At 49.1% G+C, this 23,662-nt stretch overlaps 1 protein-coding gene across 2 annotated transcripts in view; it reads left to right on the top strand.

The window, feature by feature from the left end:
- MDGA1 (MAM domain containing glycosylphosphatidylinositol anchor 1) overlaps nt 1-23,662 on the top strand; it is a 246,221-nt gene that overhangs the window by 100,139 nt on the left and 122,420 nt on the right. For both annotated transcript variants that reach the window (XM_006126531.4, XM_089777407.1), the window contains 4 exons: nt 2,477-2,673; nt 7,702-7,834; nt 15,945-16,214; nt 16,640-16,969. In XM_006126531.4, coding sequence (XP_006126593.3) covers nt 2,477-2,673; nt 7,702-7,834; nt 15,945-16,214; nt 16,640-16,969 — 930 coding nt within the window. The remainder of the gene's footprint in view (nt 1-2,476; nt 2,674-7,701; nt 7,835-15,944; nt 16,215-16,639; nt 16,970-23,662) is intronic.

Below are 23,662 nucleotides of genomic sequence, written 5' to 3'. Positions count from 1 at the left end.
AACACTGCAGGTAGAGGAGGGTCTCGTCTCTCTGTCTGTCTTCTCTCTCTTGCTGTCATTCAGCTAACAGTTCTGCTCACGTCTCTGAACCATGGTGTTGTCAAGCTAACAAATCTTGGCTTCCATTATAAATGCTGTCTTCAGAACACATGCCTCATTAAAATATGTAAATAGACTGGACCATGTGCACATCTCTGTGGGAAAGGCATGCTAGTCACAGAGTGCATTAACAGTGATTAATCTTTCTCCCTGTAGCCAGATTTCCAAACTTGCAAGCATCTAAGCCAATATCTTCAAATCCAGTGACATGTAAGAACAAGGAGTGATGGGAACACATCCTTTCCCTCCATGGGCTTGGGAGGGGGGAAGGGACTGGGTCTCAGGGAGGCACAAACGAAGGCAGTGTACATGAGTTTCACCTGATAGTTACCTCAGCTGTAGCATTCATAGTCAAGTTGGACCCTGATTCTGATCTTGGTGATGGGTGGTTATCCAGAATCACTCCACTGAGCTCAGTGGCCACCCTCCCCTCAAAAGGCGGGGCGGGGTGTATGCGAGAGAGAGGGGCCGGGGGAATTTCAGATTCAGAGATCCAGCTTGGCTCCATGTCTCCAGACAAGTAGAATTTTAAATGAGAGTCCTGAATGTCAATTCATCTGAACAGTGATGCTGTCCGGGGGTTCTCCAGCTGCTGGAGTCTGGGAACTCTTTTTCTGAAAGAGACCTGCCTTCCCTTCCTGCCCTCACACCTGCCCCTCACTCTGTGCTCTTTTAAAACATTGCATTCTGCAATAGAGGGGCCCAGTCTGAGAAGCTCCTTTGTAGCGGAAGGTTGCAAGGGGTGCAGCCTGCCACGTCTGGCAAGCTCATCAAATGGCAGGCTCTGCACAGCTCTTCTCCAGACCCTCTCAAATGCAAGGTTAATCCCATCACTGAGAGGGTGAGGACTGACCTGGTTTTGGGGCACAGGAAGCAAAAGACCACTCAGGGGCAGTGTTCCCTCTAAGCTGTGGGGCAGCGCAGCTTCACAGGTGATTAACCCTCCCACCCAGCCAGTCAGCTCCTACCCTGAGCCTCTGACTGGGCGGGGCTGACGAATCACCTGTGTGCTCGCAGCTTAGAGGGGACATGCTTGGGAGGGTGGGGTGAAAGGAGACAGTCTAATGCAGGGGTGTGGAACCTTTTTTCAGTTGGGGGCCACTGACCCACAGAAAAATCAGTCGGACACCACATACAAGCGAAAAGCAAAACACAACTCACTGCCCTGGGTCCCAACAAGAAAAACCCCACCCAAACCCCTCACTGATCTGGCTCCAGGCCCACGTAACACCAGTTCACCCTACTATGGTGGGGAGAAGCTGTGGGCCAGACCCAGCCCTCGAGCCATAGCCAGGCCCGCCAACTGGGTGGGACAACGGGGAAAGTTGCCATGAGGCCCAGTGATTCAAAGGGTTCAAAGGCTCCTGCCTGCCACTAGAGCTCCAGGCCCTTTAAATAGCCACCACATGCTCCATGTGGCTCTGCTAAGGGCTAGGGGGTGCCATGCTCTGTGCAGCATGGAGGGCTGCTCCTGTCTCTGTCCCTTTGGGAACACGGAGTCCGCCCCTCCCCACATACTGCAGAAGCTGTCAGCTCCCCTGGACATTGCCCCTCCCCCCATCCTTGGTCTAATGAATAGTTTTGGGGTAGGAGAGGAAAATGTTGACAGTGCTTTTAAAATAGGGGAGTAGAACTGGTGGAGGGGAGAGGATCTGTGCATGAGAAGAAAGGGTGGGGCTACACTTTGGAAAGGAGAAGCTGCATCCAGACGTTCCTGTGCTCTTACACTCCATGATCCCATGACTGATGTTCCATCAGACTTTCCTGTCCGTGAGGTGAATCTCCATCTCCATCCATCTGTTGTTCCATTTTCTCTGCAGCTTTAGGGTTTCTCATGGTGGGTGTTTTTTTTGGGGGGGAGGGGTGTTCATTGTCTGGCTATGTCCAAGAGAAGGGCTTAGTCCCTACAAACCCAGGAGAAATTCCTCCCCCTTTGGGGACAGAGGCCACTGAAGTAAAGGGTGGGAGCAGAGGGGAATAAGGGTGTGGGAAGAGAGTTCCTTAGCTTTTCAGTCCTTTTGCCTGTCAGCTAGAACAGAGGGATGAGATGGGGCCAGGGGTAGTGTGAATGATGTCTGGGAGCAAGAATGATATCACTGGGGTCCTGCCAGAGCCAATCAGTTCCTCTTACTGCCCGCGGAAGGCTGCAAATCAGCTTATTTCCTACTCCTGGAGTGCTGTGGAGTGACCTGGAGAAGACTGGTTTCTCCCATCAGACACATGTTTTGAGTCAGGTTAGCCTCTAGCTTAGTGGTTTTCATTAGCTGACCATGAGAGGTTCTCCTCCCTCCCGGAGCTTTGTCTGCCCAGCAGACTGTATGTGCCCTGGCCTGAGCTTGCTAATCGCCCCTGCGGACCTTCCCCACCTCCCTTCCAGATCTAGATGAGCCCATTCTCACCGTCCACCAGACCATCAGCGATGTCCGGGGCAGTTTCTACCAGGAGAAGACGGTCTTCCTCCGGTGTACAGTCAACTCAAACCCACCTGCTCGCTTCATCTGGAAACGGGGCACTGAGACACTCTCCCACAGCCAGGATAATGGAGTGGACATCTACGAACCACTGTACACACAGGTGAGAGTGAGGTGACCCACCACCAAACCTCACCCCGGCGTGAGGTGCCAGGTCCTAACGATCACCATGGGTCCACCCCTACTGTTCCTGGAGGGAGAAAATGGCGCTTGGCATCCACCATAGTTTCCCAATAATACTGGGTCTCTGCACAAGGGAGGATCATAGCTGGGAAATTCTTGTCCCACCATGAGATTGATGCCCATGCCCAAAGGGCACTGTTGTGTTTTTGAGGATGCAACCAGGGATGGTTAGGCAGGAAACCTCAGGAATCGAAGGCTGGTTACTCTGTTTGGTTTTATGTGCCTGAAAGAGAGAAATGGAGTCCAGTCCCCATCCTCCCATCTCTCTGGCTGCACATCCCTTAGCCTCCTACTGATACCCACATGGTGATGCCAATACCCCATCTCTGCTCATGAGGTTCGTTCCGAGAGCTGCGTGCACTGCTCATAGCCAACAGATTTGTAGCCCTTTTTCATGTTGGCAAACTGCCTGTGAGCAGGCCATGATTTTCACATTTGTGTCAGTTACTCCTAACATTAAATGAATAGTCTGTGGAAATTAATTTGAACAGCTGAAATGATTCACTGAACAAGCCATGCGATTGGTTCTTTCTGTTCCTGATTGGATCCCATATGCTTAGTATTTATGAAGAGAGTTTCTTGTTTGGAAATATGCATGGGTGTTTGTAATTGCTGGGAACTGACAGTGCTAATAATGAAGAACTTTTCTGAATGGCTGGTGTGAAGCCCAGATACACATCTTCTCTTCCTGTCTGTTTTACTCTTTCTGTCTCCCTTTTTTTTTTCCGACTTCACACACTTTCTTCCTCCTCCCTACCTTAATATGCAGGTCAAAATCCTCATACTTCCTTATACTTATCTCTACCCCATCCACACATTGCTCCAAGTCCCAGTCATTTTCTTTGAAGCCATGGGAGTGGTGGTGGAGGGAATTGTGTTTGGGTAGTCTGTGTTCCAAAGTATTCTGGGTAATGGTGTCCTAAATTTTGCTATGGATTTCAATGCCTCTCAGTGACTGCTTTGCTGACACTGCGGAAGTCAGTTAATGAGGCAGAACAATGCCATGAGGCAATGAAAAGAGGGGCGTAAGGGTAGGTCTTGAGGGGACAGCTTCATCCCTCACATCTCTCTGACAACCAAAGCCCTGGCAACTGGGCCCTGAGCAGATTTTTTTGTTTTTGAGCTGTGCCCTGGGCAACCTCTCAGTTATTGAGGTATTGTTCATAGCTTATTGAAACAAGCCTTCCCTGTATGCCATGGAAATGGGCAGTTGGAAGAAAAACAAAAAGGAAGATGGGGATAAAGCTCAGCACTATGGGTCTGTAATCGATTGAAAAAATGCTGTAGGTCAGTGCTGCTACTTTGATCTGGAGAGGATTTTCTGTCTCGTCTAATGTCTAGTAAAAAAATTCCAGGACGCAGAACATCGCATCTTCCTCTGGCTTCCCCCTTTCATGGAGTCTGAGGCTGACTATGAGGAGGAACCGGAGCACAGTGGAATAGTGTCTTCAGCATAAATGGTGCAACTCAAAGAAATTAGGGTATGTCTACACTACAGCGCTAATTCGAACTAACTTAGTTCGAATTAGTTAATTCGAACTAAGCTAATTCGAACTAACGGATCCAGACTAAAAAACTAGTTCGAATTAGTGTTTTGTTAATTCGAACTAGCATGTCCACATTAAGTGGACCCTGAACCGGGGTTAAGGATGGCCGGAAGCAGTGCCGGCAGGGCATCAGATGAGGACTTAGAGCGTGGAGCTGCTGTCCAAGGCTAGCCGGGGGCTGTGCTTAAAGGGACCCGACCCCCACCCCGGACAGACAGTTCTCAGGGGTGCCCCGCTTGCAAAGCAGTCCTGGCTTCGAGTGCCCTGAGTGCCCACACTGGGCACATCACAGCACTCGGCCATCAGACCGGCTGCACTTGCCGCAGGCTGCCATCTGGGGAGAGGGGGCAATTGGGGGGCTGCAGGAGAGCTTCCACCCCCAGAAGCCCGCAGAGCCAGCCCAGTCCTCCCCATCAGGGCCTCGTACCCCATTCCTCCCTCACCTCCTTCCACTTACCCTTCCCTAGCCCCCCTTCCTGATGTACAAAATAAAGAAAACGTGTGGTCAAAAATAGAAGCTCTCTTTATTGAACAAAACTCGGGGAGACTGGGAAGAGGAGGTGGGAGAGGGGAAGAGAGAGGGTGGGAGAGGGGAGGGCAGCTAAAATGATCAGAGATTTGGAACAGGTCCCATATGAAGAGAGGCTAAAGAGACTGGGACTTTTCAGTTTAGAAAAGACGAGACTGGGGGGGATAGGATAGAGGTCTATAAAAGCACGAGTGGAGTGGAGAGGGTGCATAAAGAAAAGTTCTTCATTAGTTCCCATAATAGAAGGACTAGAGGACACCAAAGGAAAGGAATGGGTAGCAGGCTTCAAACTAGTAACAGAAAGTTGTTCTTCACAAAGCAAAGAGTCAATCTGTGGAACTCCTTGCTGCAGGAGGCTGTGAAGGCTAGAACTAGAACAGAGTTTAAAGAGAAGTTAGATAAGGTGATGGAGGTTGGGTCCATGGAGTGGTATTAGCCAGGGGGTAGGAGTGGTGTCCCTGCCCAAAGTTTGTGGAAGGCTGGAGAGGGATGGCACAAGACAAATGGCTTGGTCACTGTCTTCAGTCCATCCCCTCCAGGGTCCCTAGGTTTGGCCGCTGTCGGCAGACAGGCTACTGGGCTAGATGGACCTTTGGTCTGTCCCAGTATGGCCATTGTAAGCTCAGGGTCGGGGGTCTCAGTGGACCACCTTGCTTTTCATGCACACCTGCTCCTGGGTGGCCAGGCTGGAAGCTCTCCTGCCCTAGACGGCCACTTTTCTGTGCCTAGTGCGGAGGTCGTGGACAAGGTCCACGATGTCCGCACTAGACCAGGCGGGTGCCCGCCTCTTGCGGTCCCGGGCAAGCTCCCGGGAGCCGCCAGCCTGGTCCCGGAAAGAGGGGGAGGGCTGGGGGGCATCGGGTGGCTGGCTCGAGCCGTGCCAGGTGCAGGGTCTGCTAGCTGGGTGCTGGCAGGCTTGCACCTGGCACGGGCATCGTAGCCAGCCCGTGCCCCTTTAAGCGGTCCGGGGCCGGGAGGGGGGCAATAGAGTTTCCCTGGTGTTGGCCAGAGTGGCCACCAGGGAAAGCTGGGGAGGGCTAGCCTCCCACTAGTTCGAATTAAGGGGCTACACACCCCTTAATTAGAACTAGTAAGTTCGAACTAGGCTTAGTCCTCGTAGAATGAGATTTACCTAGTTCGAACTAAGCGCTCCGCTAGTTCGAATTAAGTTCCAACTAGCGGAGCGCTAGTGTAGCGCCTATGAAAGTTAATTCGAACTAACGTCCGTTAGTTCGAATTAACTTTGTAGTGTAGACATACCCTTATTTTCTGTGTTGCATCTGCAGAATGTCTGTGGGTTCTTGTCAAGGGGTGTCCCCTGCCAACATGGGTCATTCCTACAATTGCCAGCTAGAAGGAAAGCAGTGTAGGAATGCTCTGTTCATGCAGAGGTGCCCTAATTCTCCTCTGTTTTCCCGTGGCTTACTCCAGAAATTGAAGTTAGCAAAGTCACGTTGGGTATAAAATGGGTGTGATAACAGAATCAGTCTTGCAGCTTAGAAGCTTCATGTTTAACAAATCACAGTTCAATTACACTGATACTGTTGTATTCTCAGTCAGGACAGATACACTATGTCACTATAAGGTTTAGATGGCTGACATTTAACAAATGAGCCAAAGGCTTACCAGTGTATACTTTTGTAAACTGATTTACAATCTAGGTTTATACACGTTTACCCAGCCTTGTGTCTAATGTGTCTACTGATCAATAAACTGGATGCATATGAACTATGTGTAAATCACTAGTTGACTCACCCATTGTAAATACCCTTATTCATTCAGCGTAGCAACAGATCTCTGGGGAGGTGTTTTTCACTTGTGTATTGGTCTCCTAGGAATTTATCTTCTAATTCACCCAGGTCAGATACTACATGTTCAATGTATATTAATGCTTGTGAGCTCCATGTCTTGCCCTGCGCAGTCATCTCAGGAGGATTTGTCAAGCTGGTATCTTTTTTTTCGTTTCCAGATTTGTATTAAAAAAAAAATCTGTAAAAAGAGATTTACACAAACAAATGAAAAAGGACAGGCATACCGTTGTATAAAGGCATATGAATGAGAGGCTACAAACCAGGGGGTGTATCTCAGAACTTCCCATATGCATGTCTCTTAAATGTAAATCTACAGAGCCCATACGATGTGAATTTAACAGAGTTCTTCTGGTTCTGTTGTGTGCCCATAACTGGCAGTACTAGAATCTGAGTTTAGTTACATTCGTATGAAAAATCCAAGGTAACTCCATTACAGACAGTGTGTTACTCTGGAATTACTTCAGTGTAAATGAGATTAGAATCTTCAGCAAAGGGGGGAAAAAAGGTTTGATGATTTATTTGAATATTTCTCTTAATTACCCTTTTTCCTCTACTGCAAATGTTTATGGTTTTAACTGTTGAGCATGCTGTATTTAGCCAAGTATTAAAGCTTAAGGGCTGGAATTTGATCTTGTTTCCCCTGGTTTTATGACATTATGACTCCACTGACTAGAGCTACTGCTGGATATATCCCAATGTGAGATCAGACTCTTGCTGTAAGTGGTTTAGATCCTTTCAGTTCTGCAAGATGATCCTGTAGCATTTGACAAGAGATTATCTATAAAACTGCTCAATAGTGCTTTCAGGATACATGGCAATGCTGCTGATTTCATTCATTTATTTATTTTATTTACATAGAGAATGATTAGTTTTGGAATTATTACCACAAACATTCGCTCCTTTTACAAAGGAATGAGGGGCTGATCCAGAGAGGTCCTGAACTTTTCCAACTCCCATTGATCAGCACTTCTCAGAATCAGACCGCAGATTTGTAGCCGAAGGTGGTTTGTAGTGCATCTGTCACTCAGTGACTCTGTTCCATTTCTTTCCACTTTTCCCAGGGTGAAACCAAAGTTCTGAAGCTGAAAAACCTGAGGCCGCAGGATTATGCCAGTTACACATGTCAGGTGTCAGTCCGGAATGTGTGCGGTATCCCTGACAAATCAATCACTTTCCAGCTCACTAACACAACAGGTAAGAGAGCAGCAACAGAGTACCCCGAGCACCTCTTGCTTGCTGAACAGCTGTCATCCTCCCAAGTTCGGGTGAAGTGGAACCCAATCAAATACCCGTTAAGGATTCCCACTGATCTCAGTAGGCAGGGGATCAAGTCCATAGTACAAACACTTGGCAATAACCAATGAGTTGGAGTAAGATGTGTCCGGCACTCCTTGGAATTCCTGGGAGCTTGAAGCATAGCTGGTGGGATGTCGCAAGGATAGTCAATCTCCGTTTGGGTGTTGAGGGAACCTCAACAGATTGAACCTCTCTTGTCTGGAACTCTCTCTGGTTCCGCAACATCTGTGATCTGGTAGGACAGTGGATGTTGCTGGACCAGAGAATCCTGGACTAGAGAGCCCCAGAAGGAAGTATTTGGCAGTGGAGTCCCAGTGGCCATGGGGTGCGGCAGCAGAGTCCCAAGGCTAATAGCCCAAGAGCCTGATCTTCCCTGGTCTGGCAAACTCCCTCCTTCAGGGCTGGTCAACCTCTAAGGGTGCAGGACCAGGTAGGTCCAACCTGTAGCCAATTTTTTACAAAAATAAAATCAATATTCCTGATTTGCTTTTTGTACAGTTGATACTTGGGAAAATGCTGCACAAACTTTCCACAAATTTTCCATACAATATTTGGATGACTTTGCTGCACCCTGGTTCACACCCCTCATGCAGCTGCTTTCTGAAAGCATTCAAGCCAGTAAGTTCTACCAGCACGAATGCCTGTGGAAAGCAGATATCAAAACGAATTTCACAACCACATGCACAAATGTTCATGACAGGGATGCTTGAGTGGTCAACCAGTCAAGGAACAGAAACAGTATCACGTGATCATTCAGAGAGTTCCTGAGTAATTAGCAACTGGGTGCTCTATATCAAACCCTTGCAGGAAGCTGGTCACAACCAATAGATTTAAACTCAAAAACTAAAAAGCAAAAAATTGTCAAATGTCTTAAATAATGAATAAATACAAGAAAATTGCTTTTTTGCTTTGGGATATTCTGTGATCAAAAGAGGCTGAATCTGTGTCTGTAATGTGATGTAATGTGCTTGTTTGAATTATTCACCTAGCTCTAATATAATACAAAATAGTTTCCATCCCTTGTGTCATCTCTGTACAATGAAGGCAGAACTATTGATGATGCCAACTGTTGATGAGAAATAGTTAATACTGTAGAAAATTATATTTATTGATCTAACCGAGCCCAGGGGCTGAGACAATTAACATGTTTTTATGTATAAATAATGAAATACCTTAAGAAAAGGAAAACCCAAGTTAAATGTTAGGCATCAATACTAGCAATAAGATCTTTGCAGCTATGTAATCGTCTCAAAAGCTGGAAGCTCCATTTCTTGAGTCCTTTCAAACTAGACTGCACAGAACACTAGACCATGCATTATAAAAAAAGCAACCCTGCTCTAGTCAAGGGGAATGGGGCCTCATGCAGCTTTTCTAGCTCTGGCTTCTCAGTTGATATGTTTGTAGATTTATAGACTCTAATTCCTCTTCAGAACCATGCTTCCTAGGTAAATGCAAAGAAAGCATCCTTCTTTTCTGTTTCAGCCACTTTACTGAGTGAACCAGAAGTAAGGGTTTTCCTGATCCGATCTGGTGCCAAATTTACTCAACTTCTTAGCAATTTGCACCAGCTCAGCATTTGGCCCATACAGTAGATGTGTGTTCCTTTCTTGCAATATGTAGCTAGCTATATACTCATGTTTATGCACACAAATTTAAAGTCTTTCTCTGTCTAGGTATGAATATTTTTTTACAATTCTCTCTGATCTTGCATAAATCCCTTCCTCCCTTCCTCAGCTCATGCATTAGTAACTTTCTTGTAGCATTGGTTGTGTCCAGAATTCTGAACAGCCTTACTCGGGATGTCTTTGCTTCTATACCTGAACTCTGGGAGCACAGAAGTGAATGGAAATCTTTTTAAGTATTTATAGACCCCGATGGTATGGACCTCTGAGGGGAAGTGATGGGTCAGGTCAAGCTAGGCCAGAGAATCTTCTTTCCCCAGTTTGGTTGCTGATCCTTTGCCATTTGGCTATAAAAGTGGCTCCCACAATTCATCAGGGGCCTCTTGCTACTGACTGTCTGTGGTGTATATCTGTACTTCTCCCTGCCAGAGAGCCCAGAGCTTGGTAAGGAATCAATCTTTTGTTCCCTGGCTTGGCTCTTTGATAGTTATCTTGGGCAGCAGCTGAGCGTTGTGGTTGCAGCACAAATTCTGCAGCACCAGTTCTGATTCCTATTCTCTATTTGGATCCTCATTCTGCAGAAGTTTTCTGCCTCCTCCTCCTCATCATCATCTTCCTGATGATCCTTTGTGGTTCCAGAGCTCTGAGGCGCTCTCAAGTCCAGTTTGTTGCAGCCCACATATTCTGATCCCGCTGTGGTTGGGGAATGGCTGACATTTTCTCCCTTGATTTCTGCAAAGTTAAGCAGCCCAGCTGGTTAATTCTCCTGCAGTTTTACTGCAGCAAATTGGACTTCAAAGGGAATTGAAAGCGACTCTTTGTTTTTAATGGTCCCCTCGCTCCACAGCAGACTCTGCCAGCAGGTTTTCTGAGCCGAGAACAAAAGGAATCGCCACGGGTTACAAATAAATGAGATTCATCTCCTGCATAACAATGGCTGCATATTGTTACCCTCCATCCACCAACTGGAGGAGGATGCGATCCATCCTCAGCTCCCAGAGCTGGGGCTGGGTTCATACCTTCTAGCTGGAGATGCACTGCCTTAAGATGTGTGGGTAGCTGTTTCACAGGGGCCTCCTCTCCTGCTTGTGCCCACAAATAAGCTGCCCTGAGGAAGCAGCCACCACTTGAGGTCACTTATCCTGCACAGAACACGTCCTCACCTCACTCAACAGGAGTCTAAATAGCTTTATCAGAACCCGAACAGTAGCTGACACATGCTCCCCTGCTGCCTTCCTCCACCACCCCTCCCAAAAGCCCCCAAAGAAATGGATCTCTGCCTGTTTCCAGGTCTGCTGGGGGAGGACGAGTCTCTGCCAAGACCAATTCAGTGCAGTGTCTATCAGCGTGGCCAAGGAAAGGCCGTTCCCAGGCAAGACCAGCTCATCGTCAGGGGAGGTGACTGCTATTCAGAGGCTCAGGTCTCTTGGCTCAGGGCAACTGTCTTACGGATGGTCTGGCTTTCTGTCATGTCTGCACAGCTTATGGGGGTTTATCCATCCAGGATGAGTCAGGCCACCTTATTAGGGGTCTCCTTGGATTTGTGAAACCTTATCAGAGCCTAAAGTCATCACTGGCAAGCACACAAATCATTTTTGCTCCCTGTTATTCTGTTGTTCTCTGGATTTAATATTTATTTTCCAAAGCTCCAGGTTGAGGAGAAATCAAAGGAATCAAACCTTGTCCCTCAAACTGATCTTTATGGCTGGCAGCATAAGATGGCATTCCCTCACTATGCAGCTATACAGTGCTTTCAAGGCTGGTTGGGTGCTCCTTGTGCATGTGACAAGAGGGACGCTGGCCACTGCTAGAAGCAGGACACCAGGCTGGACTGCGCTGAGCTTTCTGGCCATAGTTATGCTAAGTTATGCCGCCTGCATGGAGGAGAGAGTGGCCCTTCTAGCCTTGTCTGCACGAGCTGTAATTCAGAGATCCAGTACAGCTCATTAACGCAGTCCAGGGAGAGGAGAGGCAGAAATAATGATGCTGTTAAATCAGGCTTCATGAATATGTAACAACATCTTATTTTGCATTATTATGGCTGTTACTTAAAACACACTCTCAGCCTTTGTGCTGCTGCTGATTGTTTCTCAAGCTCTGTCTGGAGCCCTCGATGGAGCTGACAAGGAACATGAAAGGGCCTTTCGTGAGATGAAGTGCAGAATGCAGAGAAAAGGTTCTGAGGACTGTTCCTGGGGAGGGCAGGAATGGAGGAAACCAAATACAAGGATGTGAGCATCCAGAAGATGAGGAGCTGCCCATGCGCTTTGAATCAGCCCAACCTGTTCAGCTGTGCCGTAAAAAAGGAGGCGTCTGGGTTGTACCCCAGGTGTGTAGAACCATGAATCTGAGGCATGCAGAGAACCAGGAGTGAGCTGCAGTGGTGAGCTGGTGGTTAGGATAAAGAACCGCGAATTATCTAAATCAGCAGTTTCCAAATTTCATTGGCTTTTTGTACAGCCTTCATTATTGATGTTTGAAGTATCAAGAGCAAATTTCTTCTTTTAGTGCCCATTTCTATAGGCCTTAATAGGTGTAAGCATTTCTGGACTTCTAGTAAAATAGATGCCCACAAAGAAGTCTAAAGTGCTAAATTATAACAATTTTAACCTCTCAGGTTTTTAGACAGTAAATCAAAAAGAATAATCAATTATTCTGTCTTCCTTGTAATCTGATTAACACAAAAGATTTGTCAAATGACTTGCTGCTAAAGAAAGCCAGTGGCTTGAGGCTTTAATTTGTCTCACTTAAGTTCAAAGTTTCTGCTAATTCTTACTTGGATTATTGCTGAACATAACACAACAAGGCTGGCTTCTATTGACCACAGGTCCCTGATCATCACCTGGACACCAGACAGCTCCAGTTCACTCTTCTTCCAGTGCTTCAACTTCCCAGCTCCCTTCAGTTCCCACTGATGCAGGGAACTCTGCCAGTCATTGTTGCAGACCTCTCTGGAGAGCCTTTCACACAGAAACACTCATCTTTGTAAAGGACTCCCCAGCCTTCCCTCATAGGGCTATGCCATGGTTCAAGCAGGCTTCTCCTGCCCACCAATATCCACATTTTAGCCACACTCCACAGACCCTCCCTTGGTCCTTGGACTCACACACCTCTTGCCTTGCTTCAGACATCCCTACAGCCCTTCTCCTTAGGGCTGGGTCCTGATTTAGTCAGGTTTTCTCAGCCCACAAGTCTTCCTTCTGGCTCTCATTCTGGTGAGCCTTTCTCTTGACTTTGTGTCCCCCTGCAGTTCTTCCCTCCTGGCTGTGCTCTGCTCCTCCTGGGCGTCACCTGGCATATGAGTTTTACCATGTTAAGCAGGTAGCTGCTTCCTTAACACCGGCTCCCATTCTGCTGCTCCCTTGAACACCTGTTTCCTTAAAGGGGCCATTTCATGGAACAGGGCTTGTCTGTTCTTGGGCCCCACTCCCTTTAAAGTGGACAGCCCCCCCCCCCTTTACAGCAAGCTCTTGTACCACCAGTGGCACGTGCACCGCAGTTTGGGCACTCATGATCCAAGCAACAAGTTCTGTTCTTCCGTCCCCTGGGGCTAAGCCAGCAGGGTTGCAGCAGTCTGAAGGAGGGTAGAATGCTTGTCTCAAGGAAAGTGCTGTCCATACCCTGAGAATGTGCTGTGAAAAGGAGGGAAGTCTCATGTTGTGAGTTGTTTGTGTTATATCCTTAATAGAGACATGCTCCAAAGCTGCTTCTCAGCCCTGCTTGAGTATACTGCTGAACGGGGGCAGAGAAATACATCCTGGTGTCCAAGCTATTTAAGCAGGTTTGGCATCTGGAACTGTATTGTTGGATACAGACAGATATTTATTTCTCGTCTCTCCTTTAAGTACAGTAGGCACACTGTTCCCATTAATGCTGTGAAATAGGATGTTCTCTGTGAATCTGTCGTATGTCTGCAAGGAAGGGCCTTTTCTGCTGTTCCAGCTAGGTTGCTTTCTCAAATCAAAACCCTGTGCCTGACTGCTGTGAGGGCCCATATGTCTTAACACTAGCACAAACATGGTAAAGCACCTTTGGCCTTTGACTGAGGGGGGATATGATAGAGGTCTATAAAATCATGAGTGGTGTGGAGAGGGTGAATAAAGAAAAGTTCTTCATAATATATGGACTAGGGGACACCAAATGAAATTAATGGGCAGCAGGTTTAAAACTAATAAACGAAAGTTCTTCTTCACACAGGACATAATCAACCTGTGGAACTCCTTGCCACAGGAGGCTGTGAAGGCTAGAACTATAACAGTTTAAAAAGAAGTTAGATAAATTCATGGAGGTTGGGTCCATGGAGTGGTATTAGCCAGGGGGTAGGAATGGTGTCCCTGGCCTCTGTTTGTGGAAGGCTGGAGATGGATGGCAGGAGACAAATCGCTTGGTCATTGTCTTTAGTCCATCCCCTCCGGGGTACTTGGTGTTGGCCGCTGTTGGCAGACAGGCTACTGGGCTAGATGGACCTTTGGTCTGACCCAGTACGGCTGTTCTTATGTTCTTATGTTCTAAGCTCAGGGTTGGGGGTCTCACTGGACCAACTTGATTTTCATGCAAACCTGCTCCTGGGTTCACATGTAGCCTTTGGTGGCCAGGCTGGCAGCTATCCTGCCCTAGACGGCTGCATTCCTGTGGCTAGTGCAGAGATCGTGGACGTTAGAGGCCTCCCCCCAAACCTCGATGAGGTCCATGATCTCTGCACTAGACCAGGTGGACACCCATCTTTTATGGCCCCAGGCAGGCTCCTGGGAGCCACCAGCCTGGTCCTGGGAAGAGGCTGGGTGGCAGTGGGTGGCTGGCTCGTGCCGTGCGAAGTGCAGGGTCTGCTGGCTGGGTGCTGGCAGGCTTGCAACTGGTACAAGTACTGTAGCCAGACCGTGCCCCTTTAAGGGCTCTGCGGCTGGGAGGGGGGCAGAAGAGTTTCCCTGGTTTGGCCCAGAGTGGCCACCAGGGCAACCTGGGCGGGGCTAGAGTCCAACTAGTTCGAATTAAGTGGCTACACTGCCCTTAATTCGAACTACTTAATTCGAACTAGGCATTAGTCCTCGTAGAATGAGGTTTACCTAGTTCAAATTAAGCGCTCCATTAGTTCAATTTAAATTCGAACTAGCGGTTTGTATGTGTAGCCCCTGTTAAAGTTAATTCCAACCAACGGCTGTTAGTTTGAATTAACTTTGTAGTGTAGACATACCCATCTTGTCTGGTAAGGCCCCGCTGCAGCCACAGTTACTTGAATTGGGAGCAAAAATCAACAAGCTTTAGACCCTGAGGCTACATCTACACTACACATTTTCTCAGCAAAAAATATGCTAATGCGGGATTCATTTGCATGAATCACGATCTCATTTGCATATTTTCTGCCGATCCATTTTTGCGCTGGGGTTTTTGCGCAAAAACAACCAGTATGGACATTTTCTTTTTGCGCAAAACCCCCTTTTTCCGCAAGATCCTTATGCCCCCAAAAAGGAGGTTTACCAATCTTGCGGAAAAAGGGGGTTTTGTGCAAAAAGAAAACATGCACACTGCTTGTTTTTGCACAAAAACCCTTAGCATAAAATGGATCAGCAGAAAAGATGCAAATGAGATTGTGACTCATGCAAATGAGTCCCTCATTAGCATATTTTTTGCAGGGAAAGCTCATAGTGTAGATGTAGCCTGATTCTTCACTGCTTGTCTGTCTGTGTTGCCAACTGTATTGATGCAAAATGGGTGTAAAATACTACTGTTCTGATATGGGGTAGAAAATTAGGCCCTACCTCTATAACACAGCCAGAGCATTAATTTTGTTACAGGGTTCAGTGTAGATGGGATCTAACTCTGTTTCTAAAGCTTGGACTGTTTGGAGTCTAAACAAAGAGTACGTCTACTCTGCAATCGCAATGTATCACTGCAGCTCACGTAGACATGCCCACGCAGGTTTTAATCTCACTAGCTCAGTCCTGGAGCAGGAAAGTTGTGACCATGTATGCATCAGTCCAGCTGGAATCCAGTCCACCTGGAATTCAGCATGGACTATCCCCATGAGTAAGCATGTGCCGCAGTGGCTTCACCGTTCTGGGACCCTGAGCTAGCTAGATTCAAGTTAGCTGCAGTGGTGCCCTGTGATTGCAGTTGAGATGTGGCCTCTGTTTGGGGTCTCTGTGGGAGCCAGTCTATGCTATGCCTTTGAACCCTACTACAGCTAGGTCCCCTGACTTGGTTAGAGATGCCGTGTTTGATGGGGTCCTCCTAGATTCACATTTTTAATGAACTCACGGACAGCCCACCCTTACCCCCTCTTTTCTGAGAACACATGGAAAGTTTCTCCGTTCATGTCGAATTGAGCGACATCCAGGCTGGTGGGAGTCTCCTCAGAGCTCACTAGTGTTGCCTTTTTTCTCTTCCAGCCCCACCCGCTCTGAAGCTGTCTGTCAATGAGACCCTGGTGGTGAACCCAGGAGATAATGTCACTATGCAGTGCTCCCTGACAGGCGGTGACCCACTGCCTGAGGTGGTCTGGTCTCACTCACCTAGCCCCATGCCTCACAACAGCCTCATTCAAGAGGGCAACCTCACCATTTGGGGGATCCGCATGGAAGATTCTGGCTACTACAATTGCACGGCCATCAATAATGTGGGGAACCCAGCCAAGAAGACCGTGAACCTGCTGGTGCGATGTACGTCCTTCTACTTCTAGGCAAACACTTTGAGTACCCAGAGCTTGTTATTGTTCCCTTACATTGGGGTGAATGTGCTACTTCAGCAAGGGAGTGGTAGTGCTGACTGGAGACAGTGCTGTGCCAGCTTCCCCACTTACAGTTCTGCTGATGCACCTCACTCCTGGCCTGCCGCATCCATGGTTACTCCAGTCCTACCTTCCCACTGCTTTGCTGATGCTTCCTGATCCTGACATGCAGTGCCACAGCAGGCTTGGGGGGTGGCACCATTGCCTCCCATGGGGATCTCATTTGAGCATGGGATGGGAGCACATGGAACCACTGTCTCCCATTGGGCAAGGGATAGATAACGTACAGACATTTCCCCCTTTGGGCACAGGGCATTCTGGCTTCACTAACCAGCTTTGCACCTCTGTCCATCCCAGCCATGAAGAATGCTACCTTCCAGATCACCCCTGATGTGATCAAAGAGAGTGAAAGCATCCAGCTAGGGCAGGACCTGAAGCTCTCGTGCCATGTGGATGCTGTCCCCCAGGAGAAGGTCGTCTACTTCTGGTACAAGAATGGGAAACCAGCCAGGGTCTCCGACCGACTGCTCATTTCCAGAAACGACCCTGAGCTCCCACCAGTGACCAGCAGCCTGGAGATCATTGACCTGCGCTTCAGCGACTACGGCACATATCTGTGTATTGCAACCTTCCAGGGAGCCCCCATCCCTGACCTCAGTGTCGAGGTGAACATCTCTTCAGAAACAGGTGAGCCTCCTCTATGGAGGCCTGAGGTTTAGAGGGAGTCAGGGCAGGGGGCATAATGTGCCAACATATTCCCCTGATAGAGGCAGCAGTGCGGGGCAGGCGGCACCACAGAGTTGGTGCTGAGCAGCGGCTCCTGCCTGCCCCCCCTCACTGCCTCTATGGGAGTCAGCGAGGGATAGCAGGCGGGTCCACGGAAGCAGATAAGCACAGGGAACTGGCTTGAAAGCCGGCTCCTCATGCTTATTCGCTCCCACCTGCCTCCCTCTGTGCTGCTGCTTTATCAGAGGCAGCAGTGCGGAAGTGGGGGGACAGGTGGATCCGGTGCTCATGGGGAGCCTGCTTAAAGCCAGTTCCTCATGGGCACCAGCTCATGCTCCCCCCTTGTATGCCTTGAGATACAGGGGCAGCGAAGGGGGGGAGGGTGCACGTACTCGATAGGAATAACTGATAAGCCTTATCGGTTAATTGTTTACTCGATTATATGCCAACATCCCTACTTACTGAGTTAGTTTCAGGGCTCAAGTGACCTGAGGCACAACATGCCTGAGGATATAGGGTTGGCATTGGGAAGGCCCAGATTGCAGTCCGGCCCAGCCTCGGAAGAAGATGGTTTGGAAGAAGCCCTGGCCAAGGGCTTATCATGAAGGAACAGTGAGGGAATCAGATTTTACTAAACATTCAAAGGCTGTTGGCAAGCCGGCCAGTAGGAGAGCTAAGGGGACAACTGCTCCGAGGCCTGGTGATTCAAAAGAGCCCAGCGTTTCTGGCTGACACTGCTGCTACAACAGTAGCAGTGGCCAGAGCACCGTGTGGCATACTTCAGAGTCGCAGGCTGCGCTAAAGGGCTGACAGGGGGAGTCTACCTCCAGCCCTGCCCCCAGGGCAGAGTTTCGGGAGAGCAGGGGGCACAGCAGCCATGCACACCAGGATGGAACTTGCTTTTCTTCCTGTTCCTGGGACTATCTGGGGGAGAGGAGAAAGTACCTGTAGTCTGTGATTTACTCCTCTGCCCCCTCCCTTCACTAGCCAGGAGTGAGAGGCATGCACAGAATGCAAGTCCTTTCCCCTCACTCTTTAAGGGTATGTCTACACTGCACGCTTATCTCAAAATAAGCTGTTCCAGAGGAAATACTCCTCAATAGCTTTTTTCAAAATAGCACGTCTATACCTCAGGAAAGCCTCAAAATTAGTCCGAGGCAGGCTCCTCTAACAGGGACGTGCTACCTCAGTTTAGAGCGCCAGGAGGCACTGGGGTGTAATTACTTTGAACAGCCCTGGGGAGGCGCTACTTTGAAATAGCAGCAGTGAAGCACCTAAACTACAGCTATTTTGAAATAGCTATTTTGGAATAGGCGTTATTCCTTGTGGAATGAGGTTTACAGAAGTCAGAATAAGCCATCCATTATTTCAAATGGATTTCAAAATAACGGAATTGCTGTGTAGATGCACCCTACTAGTCCAAGGAATGGGAAGAAAAGGGAACCATGTCCCAGTGTGCATGGCTGCTGCTGCCCCCCTACTCTCCCGAAATCCCTCCCTTGCCCTGCCCCTCCTGAAACCCTCCCCCTCTGGCTGGTGTCTGTAGGGAAGGAGACACTGCCCTTTCACCTCTTCAGCTGGGCTTAAAAGAGTCACTTCCTCTGATAACTGTTCCAGAGACTGATGTGGAAGGACCTGGCTTGTGTCCATGGCAGCGTGTGGTGTGTCACAGACTCTCCTCTCATGAACAGCTTGAACGAGTAGTGTCCTGACTCCAGTCTTCAGGGCACCTCTGGAGTGCTATGTGCAGGAGCCCGGACTCTGTAAATCTCACTTTCCCCCTACCCTCTCCCTAAAGGGCCCTATCCTTCTTGCAGGAAAGTCACTGGCTTCAGTGGGAGCCCCAAATCTGTCAAGCCACTTTTGTGGCTGCAACATACAGACTCAGGATTTGGTCTGTGGTGTGAGCAAAAGAGATCAGGTCAGGCTCTGTTCTCAGCTACACCCCTGCAGTCCCACTGCTTTCCCTGGGATTGCTCAGGTGTGACAGAGCCAGGCTGCGCCGACCTGGAGCTACGTGGGGAAAGAGCCAGAGGGAAGTTCTCTGGCTGTAGAATCTGTCTGGATTTTTCCAAATGGCTCAGAGTGATGTTAACCAGCTTTGGCGGGTCCTGGTTCTGTCCATGACCCATTTGATTCCCTGCCCTGCCTGTGCCCTTAGCAGAGACTGTCGGAATTGCCTCTTGTTTTTCTGACAATCTGCTCCAACGAGAATGCCCCCCGATGCTTTGTGATAATGGGATGCTGAACACTTACTGTGCACAGAGCTTTTCAGCAGAAAGGAAATTAACTAATTTATCCTCCTAACAGCCATGAAAGGCAGGGAAATGCTCCTGCTCTTCTTTTCACAGCTGGGGAAACTGAGGCACCACATGACATGACGTGCCATGAATCCCATAGTGAGTCAGTGGCAGAGCTGGCAATTTAAGCCAGATCTGGCTGTAGCCTGGAGTCTAGAGCGTACTTCTCACCCCAGCCCCACCACCTCCCCGCAATAGCTAATAGAATGCAATAGTCCATAAGATCGTAGGAGTAAGGTGGCAAAGGGTCTGTAAGATCATAGTCTGTCCCCACTGCAAGAGCTGGAGAATATCTGCTAGCCCCAAATGTAGGCCCAGGGCTCAGGAAAGAAAAGAAACCCTACCAGGATGCAGTTGTGGTGGCACAGAGACGGCACAACCTGCCTTCCACCAGCAGGAGCTGAAAGGGCCAGCACAGCATGTGGGGTTGGCTGGGAAGAAGGCATGGGGAAGGTCATCAAGGAATGTGGCAGTCTGACACGTCCTATCCACAGTCACTGGCAGCTGGGCCCCTCCGGAACTGGAGAAATTACAGCTGCCCCAGACCCAGGGGAGGGCAGACTGCAGCACCATCGCCTGCCTCCCTTCACGCTGACTCCCCTTCCCCTCCCCCCCCGGGCAACAGACAGTGTTTGTCCCTTCTGGGGTACCTAGCTGTCTGTGTGCACTGAAGGAGCAGGAAAGTCCCTCCTTTGTGTTGGGTTGGAACTCCTTGAGTTTCCCTCCAGAACCATGGTATTGAAGCAGCAAGGCGGAAACCGCTCTGCATTCCTTGGCCATCTGCTGCCACCCAGCAAAACAGCCCCCCACTCGCTGAGTTGGCTGTCTCCAGTGGGAGGCACAGAAGAGATGGCTTGAATTAAAAAATCTCCAAATACAATTTACAGGTTTTCCCTCTGGTGAAAATTGCCTCTCGCTGGGTGAGCGTCTGCTGGTGGAGCTGACTGGCGGGGGGCAGTGCTCTCTTCACACCAAACAGGAGAGAGTCTGATGAGATTCCACAGCCCACAGGGGGGCTGTAAATTGAAAGCTGGACTCCTTTGTTGCATAGAGAGTTTGCTAGCGAAGGAGACGGTGACCAGAGCCATCTTAAATATGCTCTTAATGCAGTTATGTGTGGTGTGTGTGTGTGAAAGTGCCACAGCATGCTCTCTGTAGTGGGCAGAGGGTACATTGAGTGATTACTGGACAATCTGGATGGAGATGGCCCCTGGCATTTTAAGCTTTCATTTAGAAAGAAAAATATTTAGCCCTTCCACTTGTGAAAGCATCAGTCCCAATGTCATCCCAATGCAATGTCACCTGTAGAGAGCCAGACTGAAACAAGAACTCTTAGAGAGGTGAGAACAGCTGCATTTGTCTCAATGGGTGTTAACTCTGAAACCTAACGGTGCCCGTTGCAATGTCAGCATGATGATAGATGTATCTGTGAAAGTGATCTACATCTGAGTGGGTTGTTGGTGGAGCCTGGAGCATGAGCAAAGAGTCCCCTTCAAGTCAATTCCATGTTCATGTCTGCACTGTGATAAAAGACTCACCGCACAGCTGTGGCAGGCCATAGTTAGCTGACCTGAGCTGCAGGGCTATTATATTGCTGAGTTAGATGTACAGGCTTAAGCTAGAGCCTGGGCTCTCAGACCCATCTCTGTTGCAGTCTCAGGAATTAGCCTGAACCCAGATATCTACCCTGCAATTGTGAGCCCTATAGCCTGAGCTGTGAGTCCAGCCAGGCTCTGAGACTCCATGCCTTGAGTTTATTGCAGTGCAAACACCTCTCTTAGGCTCTTTAGGAACGTTGGCTGACAATAGATGCTAGACAATAAAGTGTGTGTCACTAGCGCTGTGAGAGTAACCTGAGATTTTTAGTTTGGTCAGGGCTGGACTAAGGGGTGGGCTAGCCGGGCAGCTGCCCAGGGCGCCAACCAGCATCTGGCTCCCGGCGGGCTGCAGCAGCTGCCCGGGGTGGGGGCCGTGTTAATCCCTGCAGCACCGGCCAGCAGTGCCCTTTCCCCCACGGCCGCAGGGCGATGCACAGCCAGGCGCAGCCCGCCTCGGGTGGCCCCAGACTGCACGCCATCGGCTGTGGCCGGGCCGACTGGGCAGTGCATGCGCCGTGCGTCCACCCACGCACCCTGGGGGTGGGCCCGCGCATGCGCCGTGCACCCCTCACCCCACACACACTCTTTATTTTAGGGCCACACAAATACCCACTCTTTATTTTAGGTCCACTAAAAACAAACACTTTCTGACTTTTTCAGAGAACCAAATAAGTAAAAACAGACACATAATTTTCAATCGCAGGAAATGTTTAAAGGTGTTTTTACCTTTTTATTAACTTTAAAGTACAAGTCAAAAAGACTTGCAAATGTTCTCTTTTGAAAACAATGTGGCAAATTTAACACAGATTTGCGAAATGTTTCGGTGAACCTGAATCTGCATTTTTATACCAATTAAAAAAAAAGCTTGATAGCTATATCTAGAGCAGAAGCACGACTTTGTTTCTCCAGTCAGTAGGCTCCCCTATACAGGAACTGGATTTGCACTGTGCGAGATGTGACTATGACTGTTGCTCAGGTTCTAACCAGAACAAGGCAGCAGTTCTGTTGGGTTTGCTGTCCCTTGCCTGGGCCTGTAGGGGTTGCACGGAGCAAGTCTCAGCTGGGAGTTGCCCCTACTCTGGGTGACTCAGCAATAGCCACACTGAGTTGGATTTATCTGAGGCAGGTGTATTTGTACATTTCGGTGAGGGTGCACAGTGAATTCAAGTGTAGAAGAAGTGACAGTATTTAACAAATCTAACTTGTGTCTGTGATTTAGAAATTGACAGAGGTTCTTCCTCCTGGATGTCTCTTGGGGTATGTCTACACTACCACCCTCATTCGAACTAGGTTGGTTAATGTAGTCATTTGAAGTTGCAAATGAAGCCCTGGATTTAAATATCCCGGGCTTCATTTGCATATTGCCGGACGCCGCCATTTTTAAATCTCCGTTAGTGTGGACTCTGTGCCCGCGGCTACACGTGGCACGGAGTAGGTAGTTTGAATTAGGCTTTCTAATTCACGTTCCACGAGGAGTAACGGTAGTTCGAATTAGAAAGCCTAATTCGAACTACCTACTCCGTGCCGCGTGTAGCCGCAGGCACGGAGTCCGCACTAACGGGGATTTAAAAATGGCGGTGCCCGGCAAGATGCAAATGAAGCCTGGGATATTTAAATCCAGGGCTTCATTTGCAACTTCGAATGACTACATTAACTACCCTAGTTCGAACTAGGGTGGTAGTGTAGACATACCCTTGGAGACTGGGAGTGGAGTATTTGGAGCATGTGTCTGTAGACCATGTCTCCAATCCAGCCCATGTAAGGAGATTGGACTTGGTCTCTCACTTGTGGGCTACAGGCTCCAACTCCATTCAAGGAATTAAATGGCTAACAAGATTGAGATGAGGACCTAGAGTCTTACACATCCTACATGATCAGGTCTAGTCTGGTTTAGGCTGACAGTGATTGAAAGTGTTTAATTGGAGTTCACGGATGTATATTTAGGGCAGGAATGGGCAAAATACGGCCCAGGGACCAGATCCGGCCCGCCAAGCCACTGGATCTAGCCCGCGGACCACCCTGCCAGGACCCTCAAGCACGCAGCTGCCACGGTTTAAAGCGCAGCCCCTATGTTTCTCTGCTCTGCAGGCAGGGGCAGGCTTTGTGTGATCTCCTGCCCCCAGCCCAATCCTCAGCTACTCCTGGCTAGAAACAACCAGCCAGTAGAAACCGATCCTAGCCAATCTCTCTGTTCCTATTGGCTGGAGACAACCAGCCAATGGGAATTGAAAGATTGGCCTGAGGGATGAGGGCAACGCAAGCCTCTCTTCCCCCTCCTGGAGCTGAGAGCCACATGGAGGGAACAGCCTGCAGTTTCAAGCGGTCTGGGGCTGCAGCAGGCAGGGAGCCCAGCCTGCCTTGGGGTACTGCAGGGCTGCTGGCTAGGAGACACTTAAGTTAAGTGCCTCTCAGCCAGAGCCTGCCTCTGACACACCTGCCCCTCTTCCACTGCATTCCCCTGCCCCAGATCACCTTCCAAATTCTCTGCACTCCCTTGCCCCAGGTCACAACTCCCTCCCAGACCCTGTACCCCCCTACATCTTTCCCCCAAGGCCAGAATCCTCTCCTGCACCCAAACATCCTCCCAGATCCTGCACCCCATTCTCTTGCCCCAGGTCACCACCCAAACCCTCTGCAGTCTGCACCCCCTTTTCCCCTTCTCCCAGGACACAATTCCCTCCCAGACTTTGCACCCCCTCATAGAGCCCCTCCCCCTGGCCAGAATCCTCTCTTGCAGCCATACTCCCTCCCTGGCC

This window comes from Pelodiscus sinensis, chromosome 3, assembly GCF_052426305.1.
Source record: "Pelodiscus sinensis isolate ZL-2025 chromosome 3, ASM5242630v1, whole genome shotgun sequence".
Classification (NCBI taxonomy): domain Eukaryota; kingdom Metazoa; phylum Chordata; order Testudines; family Trionychidae; genus Pelodiscus; species Pelodiscus sinensis.
This window is presented reverse-complemented; position numbering and strand designations above follow the sequence as displayed.